The sequence below is a fragment of the Antennarius striatus genome, chromosome 3 (genome assembly GCF_040054535.1).
Source record: "Antennarius striatus isolate MH-2024 chromosome 3, ASM4005453v1, whole genome shotgun sequence".
In the NCBI taxonomy this organism is placed as follows: domain Eukaryota; kingdom Metazoa; phylum Chordata; class Actinopteri; order Lophiiformes; family Antennariidae; genus Antennarius; species Antennarius striatus.
The window spans coordinates 13508389-13529771 of record NC_090778.1 but is presented as its reverse complement, the minus strand read 5'-3'; the positions used below and the strand labels follow the sequence as shown (position 1 = coordinate 13529771).

At 38.1% G+C, this 21383-nt stretch overlaps 1 protein-coding gene across 1 annotated transcript in view; it reads left to right on the top strand.

Moving 5' to 3' along the window:
• ksr2 (kinase suppressor of ras 2) overlaps positions 1–21383 on the top strand; it is a 107704-nt gene that overhangs the window by 37223 nt on the left and 49098 nt on the right. Inside the window, exon 6 of the mRNA XM_068311342.1 lies at positions 21003–21175. Within this exon, the coding sequence (XP_068167443.1) occupies positions 21003–21175 (173 nt within the window). The remainder of the gene's footprint in view (positions 1–21002; positions 21176–21383) is intronic.

The following is a 21383-nucleotide window of genomic DNA, read 5'->3' as shown; positions in this document are numbered from 1 at the left end:
AGTGATCATTCCATATTATTTTTTCCTAAATCCTCTATTAAGATGACAAATTCTAAACTGTTATTTCACTTAATGGTTCAGGATGGAAAAAAAAACACAGAAGCAAACTGATTCTAAAGGAATAATCTAAAATATTACACACACACACGCGCGCACACACACACACACACACACACACACACACACACACACACACACACACACACACACACACATTCTTAATTGTTATTCCTATTCTTAATCATCTAGCTAATCTAAAATCTAATCTAAAATAATCTAAAATATTACACACACACGCGCACGCACGCACACACACACACACACACACACACACACACACACACACACACACACACACACACACACACACACACACACACACACACACACACACACACACACACACACACACACACACACACACACACACACACACTCTTTGCTGATTCACTGGTTGTCTCATACTGCCATTTCCCTCTAATTACCAACCTTAGGATTTTTAGGATTTTAATAACCTCAGAGGTCCACATATAGTTCTAATTGCTTGGTTCTGTGGCCGGGACAAAATAACCAGGGATTATCCTCTGACCCGAAGAGACATTTTCATCCTTTTAGCTTAATGAGATAAGCTATCGTTGCGGAATATGACCTAAAGATAGTGCAGTGCAAGTATTTCCGTTAACTTCATAATTGAAAGGTTATTACACCATAGACTATGCATGGACAAAATGTACATTTATTGTATTAGGCATTGGGGCACATTATATTTCAATCATTATATGTTGATACTAAAGTTTTTAATGTCCATTTATGGTTATAATCAATGTTTTTGGATAATGTTCTAAGAAGTGCTTCCTGCTTTAAAGTTAAAGTCTTAAAGTTGTCATTAAATGCAATGCCTGTGTCTGATGGCTTTTCTAATGCACAGCAGCCTCAGTTCCAGGATGATGTGCTTTTCTGAACTGTTTTCTTCACATTAACTTAAGAATTCTGCAAATTCTCTATTTTTCCTTGGGTTGCCTTTCATCTTTTCCTTCATAACTTTGATTGTCTTGGTTTAATGTGTTTTTCTATGTGATAATGCCTATTCATTCTGGCTTATTGTAAACCATATGCAGAAATAATGATCAAAAAGCCTCCTTGCTGATGTGTTTAGTAATATCTATGAATATCTTTGAATGATAATCTCAGTCTGAGATGAGCTTTCAAAAGTTGGGATTCATTGGAAAGCAAAGTTTTGTTTGCTTTCCAATGAATCCTAATGTTCAAATTTATTCAGTTGTGACTCGGTCCTCAGCCTACTGACAAACACATTTGCGTTTGTCTTGTGGGTATATACTGTACATTGTTGGATGGAACTTTAAAGTATCAGAAAAAAATCAAGGTTTGCTTTACAGTTACGAAGGGCTTCCAAAAATTTTGACAGGCCTGTACAGTATTTGTCACTGTTCGTCTTCTCAGAATCTGCAATCTGGACATTTATCAAGATGAAAAACCCTCATCCTTCTTATTCAACTTTATAGACTTTCTTGGTCATCTTGATCTTTCTTATTGACACGAGCATTTAGTGTTCAACGCGACTGTGATCAGCATGGAAAGAGGCTGCATGTTAACAATCATTGTCAGTGATGACTTGCTGGATTTTTTTTTTTTTTGCTGTTATGATTTCCCAGGAGTTTAATCAGTTTTGACACAATGGGAAGAAAACTGAAGCAGCAAAAAGTGGAATTGGTGATCATATGTTCATGTAAACAACACCATGCACACACTGTACACACATAAATGTATTGTTGTTTGATTTTTATTTTTGAGTAGCACTGAGAACACTTATATTCTTTTTCAAATGGTATTCCTTCGACTTTTCAAGTGCCGATTACTTTAAATCCCGATCAGTGTTTGATGAGGTCCCTTATGTCACCTACATGTAAAATACTTACTATCTTGAAGTGGGCAGAACTAAACCAAATCACAATCTTCCTGTAACTTTGTTATTTTTGTGGATAAAATAAACCTTGCTGGTGTCACATAATTATACAAGTTTTTTTCATTCAAGGTGTGTAATTATTTGGAAACACAGCATTTTGTGGTGGCTAAGTAGGTTTCCAAATGGCAAAGTGTAATTAACAAACTAAAAATGAATATTCATCGACAGCCCCATTTCAACAAATAACTCAAATACAGTAGGTAAAGAGAAAAGTTTTAACATGAAAAAAGCATTAATATTAAGAACAGGACCAAACAGATTTTAATTCAAGTTCACACAGGGGTCTTCTTCACTGTACTTGAAGTATTGTAGATTTTTTATTTAATAATGCTAACATATATAATATCTGATACAAAACAAATTTGATATTAATGGTACTTTTTCTCCATTGTACTTCATTGCATAACAGCAGATAGATACAGAGCTCTTGTTCCTATGGTAATGACTTCAGGTCCTGTCTAATAGATGTACTCTAAAAGTAGAACATGGCATACCATTAACAGGTTTCAGTATCTTACCGATTAGGGAAATCAAGTGAGTTGTTTCTCCTACAGCTGAAGTCACAAAAGACTTCTTACTTCTTTTGTTTTTACTTGCTTCATCCTTACATTGGAAATTATGATCCTCGATTTTTTACTGGGTGGATTGAGATTCAGTAAATGTCTTTTTTTGTCATTAATGCCTTCGTGTGTAGATGAATTGAATATCGTCGGATGACTGTTATAATGAAAGTACTCCTGCTGAATCAGCCATGCCACCTGTATATGACCTGTCATTGACATCAACGCTTGAAAATTACTCTGAAGTTTTGGACAAAAGAATTGGATGATGCCAGTTACCAGAAAATACAGTACATATACACTGTACAAATTTTTTAAAAATGAGATGTAAAATATTTATGAAATAAGCATATGTTTGATGGATTTAATATATTGTCAAATGTTTAGATGATATTTACAAAAAAACAGGAGTGATAGATAAGCAACCGCACATACATTCTAATTTCCAGGGAAGAGTGTGACAGTAACGTCAGTTTGCATATGTTTTCAACCCTTCTATATCCGTCCCTTCTCTTTCCTCCCTGTGCCCTTTTCAAAGCAGAGAGGCTCTCTGAGCTGGAGTGTCAATTAATGAACCTTGTTGTCTATGTTAATGAGTGGTAACATGCACGCTTGGAAAAGGCCAAGTGACTTTTCAGTCCGTCACATTCCTACTTGGCGTGTCGCACCAAGATCATACTGGAAGCAGCCGTGTTTGTTTTCCACTGTCTCTTGTGTTCCCCTTGCCTTCCAGTGGAAATGGTAATATCGTATAGTTAATACCACCTCATGAGACTTTCACAGCTTTTTGAATGTTAAGCACTTTCTTATTGAATTGAATGTTTGCTAATAAATCACACAGTGCCAGGGGTTGGCATGATTCACCCTCTGCTTCTCTTAGGGTAATTTTACCATGCAACTCTCAGGGGAAACAAATTTGCATTCCTTCCATGACTAATTTAGCTGTATGCTTTCACTGAGTTGGTGTACACATCATATATTTTGCTCCCTCTTTCCCTTTCCCCCTTATCTCTCTGTAGCCTTTTGTCTTTCCTTTCACCCCTCTCGTAATGCATGTCTTTTGAGAGCTTGTCAATGTGTTATTTAACGTCATCTATAACGTCTACCAATTCAGATAGAGAATACATATTTTATTTGATTTCTTTTTCTGTGCAGTGTGATGGGAACTGATGAAATGTTGATGACATTGACTGGGATCGAGCATCGCATTATTTCTGGTAGAGAATTCACTAAAAGGCAGCTATGAGGTGGTACATAGTGTGTTAAAGACACTATCTGTCATCTAAATGTAAAATAGATAAGATCTACACCTGAACAGGACCTAAAATTGACTTTCAGATGTTTAAAGATATGGACAAACAACATTAGGCTTATGATACAGTAAATATTCTAGGTACTACGGTATTTATTATATTTTTAATGTGATGGATGGTTCAAATCAGCAGTGTTGGAAAACATAATGCTGAAAAAATGCTTTGTTTAGAAGTAATTTAGTTTAGACTGAAAGTAAAAACTAGAGGGAATGAAACAAAACACAGGATGAAACAAATTAGTTTTATATTTAATATTCTGAAGAATTTTATGTCCATTAAAAAGTTAAATGGACAAAAATAAATTGTTTTCTTGAAGTTTGTCCAAGAGTGATTTACTTTTAAACGTATTCTGTTTTTTTGCATGCTATCATTATTATGGTAAAAAATAGGTAGAAGTTTTAAAAACATTTAAATGCATGATTCAATTAAATTCTACATTATTTACTACATTACATCATCACAGTTGATGACTCCTCAGAGGCATATTACCGTATTTTTCGCATATATATAATATTCATATTAATATTGGTTAAAAACATGATCGCTGAAAAAAATCCGGCAGTCTGGCCGCCAGTCATGCCGCACTCCGCCACCAGAGGAGCTCCCTCACAAGGCACTCGGGCCCACGCCCCCTAACAACGGTAGTCAAGGGGCGTCACCGAAGTCCCGGCTCTGACGGAGCTGCTCTCAGACGGTAGAGCAGACTGTAGGAGCACCGATGATTACGTAGGAATACATAAGGAACGTTCAACAATTCTATTTAAAGTTTGACTGACTGACTGATCTCAGTATTTCCTAACTATTTGGCGTCGTAAATAACCCACTTTACGGTGTCTGACGGCAGATAGACACCGACTTTAAGGTCAGTTCTAGGAGTAAAACCGTCACATTTTCCAGTAAATTAGCAGCCTGACATTAAAAACTAGTTAAAAAATTGTTTAGGACACAAAGCAGCAAATAGCTGCACCTCACCTCCGACTGGACTACTGATTGATCGAAACAATACTTAAGTAATAAATGAAGACGAGCTTTGGAGCTTAAATATCTGCTTCAAACTTCAGATCAGGAAATAATCCGCTCTGTTCGCACTAACTGCACTTGTAATGAATTTAACCAGTTTTTAATGTCAGGTTTTTTAATATGGGTGTTGACTTCTTTCTAAGATGGCAAAGTGATCGAGTGATCGGGTTTCCTTGATGAGGCTCATAATGGCTTATTGACATAACAATAGGGGCCATTCGAAGGTAGTCAGGAAGTCATGAATGCAATCATGACTATCTGAGCATCGCGGCTCAATCTAGTGGATGGATTGCGCAACTACAGCCGCTGCAGTTTATCAAATACATTTTATTTATTTTTTATTGTGTGCGCCTTATATATGAAATAAATTATAAAACAAACAAATTATTGAGGGTGCGACTTATAGTGCAGAAAATACTGTAATTTAAAATGTGAGCTGTATTAGTGTGCCTGTGTTTTTCATTTATGTTTGCAAGCAAACATTTTTAGTGTTGCAAATATCAGTTCTGTCAGTTCTCAGAAACAATGATTCTTCGTTTAAACCACAAAACACTCAACAAGAAGATACTCTCAGTTTTTTAAAAAAGTTAAATAGCTAGAAAATAATATTTGGTGATAAAAAACATAATTGGATTTGAGAAAAGCTTTGTTGAATTAAGCCCAGTCACCTTGAGAAGGTTATGTTTTGTTTTGTTTTTTTTGCCTTGCTGCTCGTCTGTTTGTCTCTTGTGGGGGTTACCACTACTAGAAATACTCTGTATAAATGCATTTTCTCTGCTGAAACGTAGCTTGTTTGTGAAGGTTTGGAGAAGGGAATAACAATACAACAAAGACTGAAGTCTCTTAAGAATGCTGCAGTTGTTGTGTTGTTCAGACATTGTCAATATAATTTTGCATTAGACTGCTCTGCTATCAATATTTTATGTTGCCTTGATTAAATACTCAACTAGATATTGAGAAAGATGTATTAAAAAATCTTATAATTAAATGCAGAAGCTCCCCTACTTATCACAACTAAAATTAGTCTTCACTATTATTGCACTTTGTCTCATGGAATAATCTGTAATTTCAAGACGTTAATTACCTTTCATTACAGAAAAAGAGTGGCCCTGAAAATTCAGCCTGTATCAAATTGATGCTATTGCTCCCTTGAGGATCTGCTGAGATACAGATTGTTGAGACACACACACATCTTCACATTATCGGATGACCTCTGACCCTTGAACGATTTTTGGTTCCAGATTTGGAATGTTCTCTGCACATTAAAGTGTTTTGCAACAGGTTGTGTATGTCAACACTGCAAAATAATGCGTGTATGTATGTGAGAGAGGGATGAAGAGCAGCAGTCGCCCCAGTGTTGGGCTAAGGGGATTGCGAGTGTGTGTCTTCTTTCATTTGCAGACAAGAGCTCATCCATGTTAATCATGGCTTTTGCCCCACTGCCATTAATGACAAGTCAGGTGGGAGTGGATGTCAACATCAGACCCTTAACAGCCAGATGCTCCTACCTTTGCATCCATCCACTGACTATCGGCCATAATGGGTAGCTTCTGCTGGCATCCCAGAAATTGAAGTCATGATTATGAATTTATATTAGTGTTTAGAGGTAGTGGTTTGTTAAAAAGCCACAGTTTGACAGAGGAGAATGGATTTATTAGTCTGAGAGTTTTCCTGTGTTGTCTTATAAAAAAATTGGAGCTGGTTGGAGCGGTAAACAGAAGTTATCCTTAAAGTTAAATTCTTATGTAAGATGCAGAAAAAAAAATCAGCGTACAAAATGTCTTTTTCCTTTTGTAAAAAATTTTTTTTTGCTTTTGCATCAATTTAGTAAATCTCAAGTTTCCTTGCGTGTTCATGTTCAATACCAGAGTGTGAATTTGGAAAATGTCAAGCATTGCTCAAACAGACCAACCAAAGTAAAAGACCATTTTGGCAGCTGCTATTTGATTGATTTACCAGTTTTACTGTCCTACAACCATAATGGGAGTTATTACCATCATTCATCACTCGGGCCATTGGAGTGAAGCTTTCATCTCCGTGCGTCTCTTTGATGTTCAAGTCAAGATGGATAACAACTCCTCCGGGTTCCATATTGTCCCTGACCTCCTCCTTTTTTAGGCTGCCTGTCATTTAATGCTCAGCTTGTGCTGTAAAAAACACCGCTTAACCCACACAGATGTGGGTTAGATACTTGGCTTGCTTTCAGTGCCGCTGCTTTAATACTTCAATTAGAGGGGATAAGGTTTGATCTACGGTTTCAATTTGACTGGGATGTGAAAATAATTTCTCCTTCAATTCAATGCTAGAGAAAATGAGCACCAACTACGAGAAGGTTGGGACATGATAAAATGTCAGCATCTAAGACCACTGATTGCAACCCTGAAAAGGACATTTACATTGATTTTTCTTTTTAGATATAAGACTTAATTCAGTTTTTTATGATAACATTTACTACTTGAACATTTATTACATCAATTTATACATTTGTAGTTCAGAAAAAAGACAGAAACTGGAGATTAGCAAACAATAAAAAGGTACCAGAGCATATGAGCTAATAGATATGTCAATGCAAGAGTTCTAATGAGGAAAACATCAATAAGTGTTCTTGAGCATTCCCAGCAGATTATTGATGGTTGTCATCAAGCATAATCAGTTTCTTATCATGCCAGAATGATGTATTTTCAATAATGTCATCTCAGTCTGTAGATGGGTATCTTAAATCTAAATAGCATAGGTTGTTTTAGCAGACTTTGATGGTATGTAGGCAAGTTTATAAGAGAGAGAAACATGAGAACATTATACCTAATATGCAACAACTCAGCTCTGATGATCGTTTGAATATCATTTTTATATCATCAGTCCTTTATATGCACACATTAAGAGCTTATGTCTGTTCCTTCATCTCCTCTTTCGCCTTTGCGGGTCACCAAAGTTGCTGTAGCCTATCCCAGCAGACATATAGACAAGAGGTGGAGGACACTCCAGACATGACGCCCGTGCACCGTGGGGCCGCATGAAAGACAATCCCTCACACACACACTCACACTTTGAAACAATTGGAACAAAGTTTGGAACCAACCAAGTAACTTGAAAAGTGCATGTTTTTGGAGCTGGGAGGAAGCCGGAGAGAACCCATGCAGACACGGGGAAAACATGCAAACTCCGCACATAAAGGACTCGAACCCAGAACCTCCTAGCTGTGATGTTCAGATATCACTGAATCACCTTCAATTTTCATACACTCAGTCCCTTTCTTATGAATTAATAAAACATCTGCAGGATTATAAACTGATATGATAAATCTTTTTAAGCGAGAGCCTGATTTGGAGGATCAGATCGTCTGCTGCGGCACATCTATGCAGGTCAGCCATTAGACACAGATTCCAAGATTATGGAAGCGTCTGCAGTGAAGCAGGCCTTAGGGTTGAACTACATGAGAGAAAACTGTCCATTTTTACTTTTAAACATCTTACTGGCTGAATATTTTGTCAAAACACACCATTACCTCAACCTCACTGGACCTCATGACCCAAAAACGAAGCCCTTTATTCACACCAGAGTGTCGATTTCAAGTAACTTTTGACCATCAAAGGGTAAGATTTTAACATCATGCTATGTTACTGATTATCCTGGCTGCTCCTGGTGTCACTGGTGTCATTAAAATGGACTTCATGCAAATCCTTGCAATGCTGATGGAATATGTGATATGTGTGTGTGTGTGTGATGTTTTAGTGTGTTAGGAGGTGGCTGTTGTAAAGTTTAGAGAAGTGCACAGACAGCTTGTGTGATGATGTCACGGGGATTTGCATTTTGTCTAAGAAATTAGTTATTTGTTTGGGGATGGCTTTGTTTGTGCTGTTTCCTTGTTTTGTTTGTTGCAGTACAATAAACATGTTATAAATATTCCCAAAAAGTTTTAATGGAGTGTGTGTGTGTGTGTGTGTGTGTGTGTGTGGGGGGGGGGGGGGTCCAAATAAGTATAAAATAATAACATGAATTATATAATAGTAGAAATAGTTTAATAGAATAGATTAAATATTTCCAACAACGTTTTCGGTGTTGATTAGCTATGGGGAACTCGCTAACCAGCCAGCCAGCTGGCCAGTGTACAAACCCCTCAGTCACAGAAACTACTGCTGTCAATGGAAGAGATGACTTCAGCAGCATTTCTGTTTATTTTGCACTGAGTTTAGCAGTCCTTTAAATAAACTTTGTATGCAAACAGTGGCAGAGAAGGTGTATAACTGTTGTGTTCTTTAGTGAAATGCTCAACAACTTTTTCCTAAAAATACATCAAAATTATATTTCCTTTAGCCTGTTGCTGGTAAATTAAGTTTGAATTTATGGCACACAAATTAGTGTATGGATGGAAAGAGTAGGAAGGAGGAGTTTTAGTAGCTCATGCCTTTTTCATAAAGGAGCAAAGGTTCTAACGACTGACATAATCAACATAGTCATTGGTTTGACCCCGATTCCAGACTTATCTGCTCTCAACCACCCGCTCAGCTCCAATCTAAAGACCAAAACTTTTCTCCACTCATTTTTATCTGGATAAGAATTTGAACTGAAATCTTAATACTGTATATTGATCAATTCTAGGTGTGTCAATTTCCAAAAAAGATTTTTGGGACAATAAAATTTACCTTTAGGACATTTATCCTTTTTATTGACTTGTTAGAAAAAGATAATAACAAACAAAGTCTATTATCAGCCATCTTGAAGACGAGCGTTCGCAATCATCTTGTCGTCAGAGACTCAGTTCAAACTTCAGCCTTTGTACTTCAGAACAGTCTTAATATTTACTCATGTTAATGTTAAGGAAATATCTGCTGTCATAGGTAACCTAAATGCATCATGTGTCCACAGAAGAGATGACAGCTACAACACACATTTGTTACAAACTTTAACTATAATATCTTCAAACAAGAGCTAGAAGAGTCTGTATATGGACTCTTCTAGTATATGAACTCTATGAAGTTAATGAAGGATGCATGATACACCACATGCAACTGTTGGATATTTACTATTGTTTGCATCAATACACAGAAAAACCTGTTAGCATAGCATCAACTATCCAAAGTTATCACTGACTGAATATGATGGATGGGTGTTTACTGTGTTTTATGAATTGCCAGTAAATGGACTGCCGTTATGTTGCCTGTCTTGTCCCGACCACCCAAAGGGCTTTACAACACAAGGTAGCATTCATCATCCACACAAACTCTCATATGGTGGTGGTCCAGCAACCAGCAACAGGCAACAGCATATTTCAAGTCATGTCCAGACAACGAATCGATCAGTAGCTTTGAAAACATATACGTTTATCCACCATTACCTCTTCTGATGCCTCCACATGACATTAGAATAAAGCTATTTTAACCAGGCAGAGTCTTGCAGTGGTAGTGTGCACCAACACACATCCCTGAGAAGATACTGAGCAAACAACATGTCACTGTCCGCCTTCCTGTCAACTTGTCACTCCTGTGATCCTGCTCACTGGTCCCCAAAACCCTCGTCACGCTTCACATCTGGTCATCAGCACCCCCCCCCCAACTCCACCCCCCATCCCTCCTTCTCATTTTCTGTTTCTAGCACAGGCTTTGTCCTCTTTTTCAATCCTTTGTCTCACTCTTCCACACCTCAGGTGTTTTGCTGTCTCCTCATCATCATATTGAACTTTCAATTCACAACACACACACATGAATCTCATTTCCACTGAGAGTGCTACACCACCCTTGGCCTCTGACAATATGCTGACACCCACCCCTGTCCCAGAAGGTGACACTGCCAGTTAAAAAAGGAGAGCAAGACAGAAAAAGAGTAGGAAAACGTTTTTTTTTAAATCCATCATACAATCATGTGACAATATCAGTGGGGGGTCAGCAGAGGTTGTCTTGATGACAGATCGAATGACGACCAGGATAAAACCTGTGGGCATAGTCACACACCTACCTGCATGAGTTGACAGACACGACCCTCTCAGTGTCCATGAAACATGTGTTGATAATTTTATATATAGTAATGTGTATACATCTCTGACTGGCAGTAAGGTAATTAGGCAAATAAATGAGTTTCATTATATTCAGACATTACTACAAGAAAAGACAATCAAACATGTAGCCAGATTATATGACGTAGTTTGGGGGTTGAGACAGAGGTGACCAGGCATATAAACTATAATGCTGTCTTATTGGCCTTAAAAACTGTACAAATAACAAGCCATCATTGTCTGATGAAAAGGCAAATTAGTCAATCAAATTAAATGTAAATACAAACCTAAATCTAAATTAATTACTGAATTATGTCATTTATTAGTTATTTATTCATGAGGTTTAAGTATAAGCAAAATTGAGAAAGTAAATAAGATTAAGATTGGTTCTATATTATTTCAGCAGGTTTACTGTAATTTCAGAGCCATTGCATCACACACAGTATGCAGATGAATTCAGATTTGTCTGACCTTCATGCAAATGTGGACTCATCCAATTTAGATCAAACAAAATCTTCCACTCGTGAATTTTGTTTAATCATTGAATAAGGATAAGATTTGGTCTGCTCCAGTAACAGTGACTTCCTTTTGGATTAATTGTAACCCTGGCTTTACTACACTGCCTCTGGTAAGAAACAGGTCTAACCTAGGTGGCCATTTTGATACCTGAGACTTCTCAAAGAAAGACGTCCTGCTTGGTATGAAAGAGCTCAAAGCGCCTAAAGTAATTCTCTATTCTAATCATTATTCTAGCCACCTTCATGTCATTTTTCCACAAACTTTCTTAAAGCAGTGAAAAGCTCGGCTGCATGACGTTGGATCACTGGACTATTTGAATAAAAAAGCAACAGGGTGCCTTTTGTTACAATATTGGGCCCAGGAGACCTCTCAGTGTATTTCTATTTAAAGTGTATGAAATGCATATGGAATCTGTTAAGGTTAAATTATTACTTTGTTATTCATTCAGTCTGGTGGGTTTTTTCCCCCCATATGTTCATTTCCTCAATTCAAAGAGCTCACTTATGAAAATTGAGTGTAGGAAGTTTGCATCCATTATATAGCAGTGACGTGCGGTGAGGTTCATGGCTGGTGAGGCACTGACTTCATCATAATCAGATGAAGATCTTTATGAACGTACTAACCTACAGTTTAGATAGATGGATAAATACTTTATTAATCCCGGAGGAAATTGTATAAAAATTGTATAGAAATTGTATAGCTTATTCACAATTTAATAAGCAACAGTGACTGGGTTATTTTTAAAGTCTTGTAGCAGAATTATTTACACATACAAACTGTAACATGCAAATAAGCACATTTAATTACAAAAACTTGACTTGCGGTCATATCTCTCCTTTCGAGACTTGTCCTCTTTTGCTTGTTCTTATCAGATGTGTCTCCTACTGTTTATTTATAAAGCAATTATTCTTTGACCATCAATGTGTATGGCATCATACTTTGAGCGCTTTCAGCCATGGCCATTTTCCAATTAAAAAAAAATCTCTGAGATGAATATAAAGGCAGAGCTTGAATGTTTTACATATCAGAGCACCAAGGAAACATTGCATTTGAAAATTGAGCAACTAGTAGCAACTTAACTGCAGATAGAGATCTATGCAGTATTCATAACCCCCTTTTTTCTGAAACACTCTTGATATGCCAGGATATGAATGTTGCATGTCCTTTGAATCATCGATGGTCTCCTTCTCTGTCCTTGATCAAATGAAACTTCTACCTGAAGGGTTTCACTGTTAGTCTCTGATAGAGAGGATGGAATTGAATGTGGAAAAAGTAGATATTCAGGAGTGTTATATTTACTTATTTATTGCTTGTATATTAATCTTCCTCTTGCTAAAATACAAACCATGTGAGAAACCTTAAATAAAGCTACAATCTCATGTTACTGGTTCTTAAGCCAAAACATGAAGATCTGTGCAAGACAGATATTGACATATTAGAAGGGAGGTGCTATAGTATATACAGTACAAGTTGTCTTTCACAATGGATGAACTTCTATTGATTTTCAACTGATAAAGCAGCTGAAAAAAGCTTCACAGATGCAAGATTCAAACAAATGATCATCATCACAACTTTTCATCCTTGGACTTTTACCAAATTGTTCTGTTAAAACTTTAAATTTTAAACACTGCAGTATATCAAGTGGAAAGTCAGTGGTGTTCTGAAAAGAAACTTTGAAGACATAGTGGGATAAAAGACTTCTACCAGAAGAAATACATGTGGTGATTTCCATCTATGAGAAATACATCACACTGTAAACTCCTAGAGTCTACGAGTCACACTTTCGATTTTTTTTCCACTTACATTTGACAAGTCACCCACCCCCTTCTTCTGTCTTTCTGTATCATGTATTCTCTATGTTTGTCTTGATCTTTTTATACGCCGAGCAGAGAAAAGGTAACTGAAAAGCTGCTTTAACAACTGCGGAGTTCCCATCTGCCCGTCTGCCTTCACAGACAGCCGTTTCAAAACCAAATTTGGGAATCCTCTCCTTTCTTTCTACATTCATTCTCAGTACTCCCTCACTTTTCTCCACAAATCTTTCAAGGGGAGGATAAAAGCATCCATACAGGGTGATGAATGGTTTAATTTAAATTCAAATGACACAAAATGGGCTAATCGGAATAGCTGACAAAAGCAGTGTGATGGAGAAGTGATAACCAGCAGTCTGCTTATTTAATGCAGGAGATGGGAGCAAAGAGTTGGGCTGGTTTACAGGTCTAATTGCCTGACTCACTTTCAGGAGTGAGAGATTGATGTGAGGATAGCACTGCGAGATTCCACACATTATGAGACTTGCTTTTACTGGAATTCAGAACTCACGTTCCTTTTTACATATATAAAGGGCTCTTTTTATACATAAACATTCTTAAACATTTCCAAATTCGTATCGTTATTTGCAAATATGTTGCTGGGCTTGCACTAGGAGGTAGTATAACTAAGCCACTGTGGCTCAGTGTAAAAGAATTGAGTTAGCCACAAAAAGCCACACTCTGTGTCCAAGACAGTGGTGCAGCACGCAGACGACCAATGTTCTTCGCGGGAGGGGGTGGTGGGGTGCGGGGGGCCTCCCCCGGGAAATTTTTTAGAAAATGGGGTTGTTTTCCTGCATTCTGAGGGCAAAATCTTCTGTTCATTTTACCTACAAAAATACACTAAAGTCAACAGTTCAAGCTGAACTATCTTTATTTCTGTCCTACTTTATGCAGGTATAAATGTGAGATTCGACAATTGAAAACTTCCATTCACTATGTGAAGATACAGTCATACAAAATATTACTCAATGTTTACTTGTAAGTTTTAGTTAGAAGACATTTTAACTTTGACCACCACCAACACAATTGGTATGCCATAGTTTCATTTATTTTACTTTTTTTAATTCAATAACATGATTTTTCATTTCAATTTAAAAAGGCATGAAAAATAGCAAGCGAGGTTAATACATATTTACATGCATCGCTGGTTATTCCTGCCGGTCATAGGGAACAAAAGTCTAAGACTGCAAACAAGTATTGATAATATCTTTCATTTACCTTCTGATCGGTCTGTCTCCACTCCTCCCCCCTCTCAGCATTCACCATTTGTTTATTAATGAGGACTTTAACACAAACTCTACTATAAAACACTGGATTCCTTTGATCGATCGTCCTCGCCTTGTCTTACACCAATTCGCGGGTTCAGTTTGTAAAAAAACAATATTTTTGTTTTTCATTGGACGAAAGGAGGTGATGACCCGAGTGCATATTCAATGATCGGGAGCGTTCGGGTCACTTCGGCTATATCCGTCGACATGCTTCGGCTAAATTCTGTCGGCATGCGGAAATAGCGGCGCTATTTATGCTAGCACCGCTCGCTAGCTGAAGTAGTGGCGCTAGTGCCGCTCGCTAGAGGAAGTAGCGGCGATAGCGCCGCTTAGTGGCGGAAATAGCCTAGCGGAAATAGCAGGCGCCGCTAGCGAGCGAAAAAGTTGTAAGTTTTAGCCTTTTTTCCGTAAAAATAAGAACGCCACTGTGGCTACACAGTCTTAAAATCTTGTAGCCAATCTGGAATTTACTACGCCTATGGCAAAGTGGCTAATGGCTAGCGCAAGCCTAACATTGTGAATAACAATGGACACGTCCCATCCCCCCCCCCCACACACACACACATACACACCTGACTGGAGCGGGGCTAACTAGTTAGCCAAATGCTAGCTGACTTCATCAGTTTGTGAGGAACTTTCCGTGTGTAGCTCTGAGCTAGAACATTACCGTACAATGTTGTCATAGCCTGAACAAACTCCCTCTCGGGGATGGCAACGTGATTGGGTATGTCAACCAATCTAATATCGTCAATCACTCTGTCCAATCATAGAGCGCAATTTTGTGAAATCACTCCAGCGAAATCCAATCGTTTTGATTCGGTTCCGGCCATGAATTCCTAAAACTCTAAATATTTATTGATGCATGGAAGTGTTTGTTTACCAGATTCTAGGAGTTGGTCGGGTTAGGGAGGACCACTATGCATATGTAGAGACCTGAAAAAATGTGATTTTCAAAATAGGACCCCTTTAAGCTTCTCAGCTTGCTGCAGTTTAACATGTGGCCTTTGCTAAATGTCTGTGTTTTTCTTAATTTGTTTGATTTGTCTGTTGGCGGTAGCTCACCATTAGCGTGACTGTCATTTGTGTGTTTATAATATTAACATTACTCAATTTATTTGTTATTTCTTTCTATTCATAATAATCTTAATGGGACTATAGTTCAGTTAAGCTATCCATTCATTCCCAATCTTCGTTCAGCAGCTGTCTGATTGTAATGTGGACAGATGGCCCTGAATACATCAGACATTCTCTCAACCCCATCACAGTTTATCAAGACAGTCAACTGAGGAAACCTCCATCAATGTTTTGCCATAGAGGTGCTACTAGTAACGGCATTACTTGTTTGACCACATTTGTCAGTAATGATGTCATGTCATCACTGTTCAATAGTTTAGCTACATTTATTCAGGTGCTCTGCAGTACAGAAGATACATTTTCCAGTGTTTGTGAAGTCCTAGATAAAGCTGTCTAAAATAAGACTGTTAGTAAATGATATCCACTTCCATACAAGATGTGTATGTTCACAGAACTTTAATAAATGTCTGTATAACCTGCAGCAGATCGTTCCAAGGCTAATGTCTGCTGCAGGTGAACACAAACACTTCAAGAAAACATGGCTGAGGGTGAAGATAGAGAGCGTAGTGGTAGAGGTGGGACCTTCATTCTTGTACTAGGTATTTATTTGATATTATGTACTGTATTTATCCCCATAAGGAAGTGATCTAAAGCCACACACATATTCAAACCCAAGCACACAAGGAGCCTGTAGGCATGCAAAGTGGGAGAGGATGACAGTAGAGCAGTGGACAGCCGCATAGTGCCCAAACAGCAACTTGTGGGGGTCGGTACCTTGCTCATGGGTACCTAGGCAGTGCTCAGGAGGCGAACTGACACCTCTCCAACTATCAGTTCACCGGGCTTGGCATGGGCCGTGAATTTAAGTTAAACATGCAAATACACACACAGACAGAAAGACAGACACACACACTCCATAATTATGTGGAACATTTTCGTAAAATTGGTTTCGGCACAGTGACAGCAGAAAGTGTAGCTTATTATTTGACATAAACAATTGAATTTAACATGTTTTGCCTCCCTATTGTTGGACCAACTGGTTTCATCACTGAGATAGCAAAGACTCAGAATGAAGTGGGTTTAATGGAAAAACACAGCTTTGATTTAGTAAATTGCTTTTGCCATGTTGCTGTAGCTTGCCCCATTTCTCTGGGGATATCTATGCTGTCCTGAAGCCTCTTCTAATGTACTTTTACTGTCAGTTAACTCGCGACACTTTCCAAGTAACTTGCAGAGTACTTTGCACTATATAGTGGTGTCCTTTTATGTTCTGTTGCAGCAACCAGCCATTCAATCATAACCCTCCATATCTTTCACTTTATTAAAATGAGGGGGGCACTCAATGGAGTCTCAACATTCTCATCTGGTTAAATTAAACTTTAAATTCCAATGGAATAGATTGGCTGCCCTCGGGTTTCTCTTAAAGTTATTTTAAAAAAATGAACCCACTACTTTATGAGGATTTTCTCCAGAATTCAATAGTTGAGTTTTTACACATTTGACAAATACTTCATTGCTCTATGAAGTCTAACCAAAACCTGTCTGTTAGTTTATATAGAGCTGGTAAAAACAGCGATAACAGGCCTGTTTTCTAGCATTAAAGGAAGTTAAAAAAAACATTGATTTTTATATTGATCTAGTTTAGAACTGAATAGAATGAATGTGTTTTGTGTCGCGAGGCAAAAGCAAGGCCAGGACCCCAGATGCAGATAACAAGGGCATACAGTTTATTAAGCACAAAGAAACAAACAGAAAATCACTTTCTAGAGAAAGGCTAAACTAACCAAGTAGCAACAGAAAATCACCTTCAAGGGAAGAACGTAACTAATAAAGTAACAAGAGAGAATCATCTTCTGAGAAATAACTCTAGCTAACAAAGTAACAATGGAAAATCACCTTACTCAGGCAAATACTCACAAAGACTAAAAACAAGAGAATCACTGGAAATGTAAGCTTGCAGCTGGAACGCATGACAGGAGACAAGTTCAGCAAAATGGCGAAACACAGAGTGCATGATATGGAACTCTTCCGATGCTGAACAAAAGGGGAAAGGTGGCTAAATAGGACGCTGGTAATCAGCCTGATGAAACGAAGGTGCGGAGACCAGACTCTGCCCACGGGCTCAGACTCGCCTCCTGCCACGCTCCAGCACTGTAGAGAGGGAAAGGGAGACCAGAGCAGAGAAACATTCATTTATTCATTTTCATGTACCGCTGCTGTATCCGCCGCAGCGGGTCACGGGGAACTGGGGCCTATCCCAACTGGCATAGGGCGTGAGGCGGGGGACACTCCGGGCATGACGCCAGCGCACCGCAGAGCCACATACAAAGACATACAAACAAGCACACACACACACACTCACTCCTACGGGCAATTTGGACCCGCCAATCACTCTGAAGTGCATGCTTTTGGAGGTGGGAGGAAGCCAGAGAACCCGGAGAGAACCCACGCGGACACAGGGAGAGCATGCGAACTCCACGCAGAGCGTGACTCGAATCCGGACCCGCCGTGTTGTGAGGCGACAGCGCTAACAACTGCGCCACCATGCCGCCCGTGCAGAGAAACATGATCAGAGCAAAAAACACAACCATGACAGAATGAAATTAAATGAAAGTCTTAACTCTTCCACCAAGTCTTATTATATCTGTCAAGTCTATGCGTAATAGATGGAAATACTAAAAATAGGTCAAAACGTTAAAGAAAGCAACATATAATTGCTTGACTTTTCCCAGCATCTGGTCCCATCATTCCCATCATTCAGTTGGACTAGTTGTCAAAACCCCTTAAATGCCAAACAGCTTAATTCGTTGTCAGGTGGTTGCCCTTCATCTTCGGTGTTTAGCCAATAGGCCCACAACCTTCCCAGCGGGTTCATGTATCGTGGCCTCCCCACTGCATACTATTCAGTAACTTGGTGGCCCAGGTAATGCCTTTAATGTCTTCATCCACATGTATCTTTAACACCCCCATCTGTGTCTGCTGATCATGGACTTAATTAGTAAACGTCACCAGGCTAATTTGCCAAACTCAGAATCTGAACCTGATTAATGATAAATGTCATTAGAAATGTTGGTCTTGTCATCGTGAGCAGAATGACAATGGCATTTGCCTCAGAGCACAAGTTTGCCTAAGTACAAGCTCACATAGCAGCCAGTGTGATTTTAGACTGGCTTGTTTTACTTTGAGTTGCTTTGCGATCACATCATTTACATGCAAGTATAAGAATTAACATCTAACAATGAGTAAGACTGACAGAGAATTATCAGCCAAAACACTGAATTACAAACATTAAATCCACAATTAACACCTCGAGGAAGGATTATTAATACATTAAGTGATCCATGACATATCATTCCCAATTAACTGCCTTTTTTCCATTCTTTTTGTCACTTTGACTTTTACCAAGCTGTCAACAGTTTATATATATATATATATATATATATATATATATATATATATATATATATATATATATACACACACACACACACACACACACACACACACACACATATACGTATATATATACATATATACACACACATACACACACACATATATATATACAGTGTGTATATATATATATACAGTATATATACTATATACACACACACACTCTCTCTCTCTCTCTCTCTATCTATCTATCTATCTATCTATCTATCTATCTATCTATCTATCTATCTATCTATCTATCTATCTATCTATCTATCTATCTATCTATCTATCTATCTATCTTTCTCTCTCTCTCTCTCTCTCTCTCTCTCTCTCTATATATATATATATATATATATATATATAAATGTCTTTAAGTTGTATCAACCCTGTAGTTATAATTTAAGTTGCTTTACCAAATATTTCTGTACCAAAATACATTTGTGGTAGTGTTATTTGTCTGTTGAGATCCAGAGTGAATTATATGTAAATAAGAGCTTGTGCATGTTTAAAAATCACGTTTGTGGGACGGTATAATGTTCCCTTAATTTTCCACCATTGTTTTCATAATTGTGTTCAAGAATTTTAGCACTGAGTCTTTATTATTTCATTAGTACAGTTGGTGAATATTTACCTTTGCTCACAATACCTCTGAGAACAGATAGCTTATTACATTCAGCTGTGGGGAATACAGTATGTGTAGGTGGAGAGAATAATAAATAGTTAGTGATAAGAGTTTTTCCTTTAAAAGCCAGATTCATATCACTAACTCCAAATACAGCATGTTTTAAAGCTGAATTACATGATGTTTTATACATGTGGTCTATTGTGGGTGGAGGCCTTAGCACTTTGAATTTATACTGAAACTAAAGACAGATTCAACCAATAGTCATCCGTTCATCCATCCATCCATCCATCCATCCATCTATCTATCCATCCATCCATCCGTCCATCAATGAGGCAGCAGAGAAGCCCAGACTCTTCTCCCCAGCCACCTCCTCTAGGTATCTTAGAATTCATCAAGGCATTCCAAAGATGTGATCCGCTCAGCATGTCTGGGGTCTACCCCAGAGTTCCCTCCCAGTGAGACATGCCAACAATATGTCCCCAGAGGGGTGTCAGGGATAAATCTTAAAACCAAATGACAGAAACATCTCAGCTGACTTCTCTCAATGTAGAGGAGCAGTGGCTCCACTTGGATATCTTCCTAAATGAATATCTCTAAGGGTGAGCCCAAACTCCCTGCAGAGGAATGCCATATGCCATATCCAAGAAACAGTATTTCCTGTTTGTTAGCTGTATATTCAAATGTCTAAGGATCCACTGATAGTACTTTTGTTAGGCTGTATCTCATAGTGGTACCACCCAAAGATTAAACAATGTCTCTTGCAATATTTTTGTTTTATTCTATCCTCACTTCACAACAGAAATGTACAATGTCAGCCTGCATTTGGACTGCTTTTGAAGTCCAACAATGTCAGTTTCATTGTTTATATTTTTATCCCCATTGGCAAAAATTGTGGGCATGTATGACACTCTGTCCATTAGGGCTTCTGTCTGTAAAGATTTTTTACGTTTGCAATATTCCTCATAACTAATTTTTCAAGGATTTGGTAAGCAATAACCATATGCCATGGTGGTGCCTTTTGATTTGCAAATTTTAGAAAACTTATTTATGGTAATATTTTACCTATTCTTTACCTATATTTGTTGGAAAATTGTTCATGGATACCATAAAAAATGCAAAAAAATGCATCTTTTGCTCTTTTTTTCAGTTCTCTTCGTTTCCATGGCAACACTTTTGTGTTGGAATTATCTTCCAACCAAGATGAGCATACCACAGTTTGAGATGTGACATGCTCCCCTTATTCCCACGGAGCATATCACATCATATCTTGCAAACTATGTATTATCACTAATTTTCTAATGTTTAGTAAACAGTCGTTAAAAAGAAATAGTTGAAGTTCATCTAAATATACTCAGCTTGATTCTTATGTCCTCCTCTGATGTCCCCTGTCTTTTCCCTCAGAGCCAAGAAGAAAACCAAGCCCTTGAACCTTAAGATCCACAGCAGCGTGGGCAGCTGTGAGAATCTGCCCACGCAACGCTCGCCCCTCCATACTGAACGATCTCTGCGATCCTTCTTTTTCCCCTCCTTCATCCCATCCACACCTCCCGTCCATGCTGAAACACCTTCTGCAAGTAAGTAACTGGGTTTTTTTTATCCTAATCAGCTCATGCTGTAGCTTTTGAGATTTTTGAAATGCTTTCAGTTTCATCTCTTTCATTCATATCTCCTCTGATATCTGCTTATTTAGTTCTCACACAGTGTTCTTGAGGTGCTATTTGCACTTGGCTAAGTCAAAAAGTTGTGCTCTCTTTGGTTGTGCTGGGGTTGAATTTCATCCAA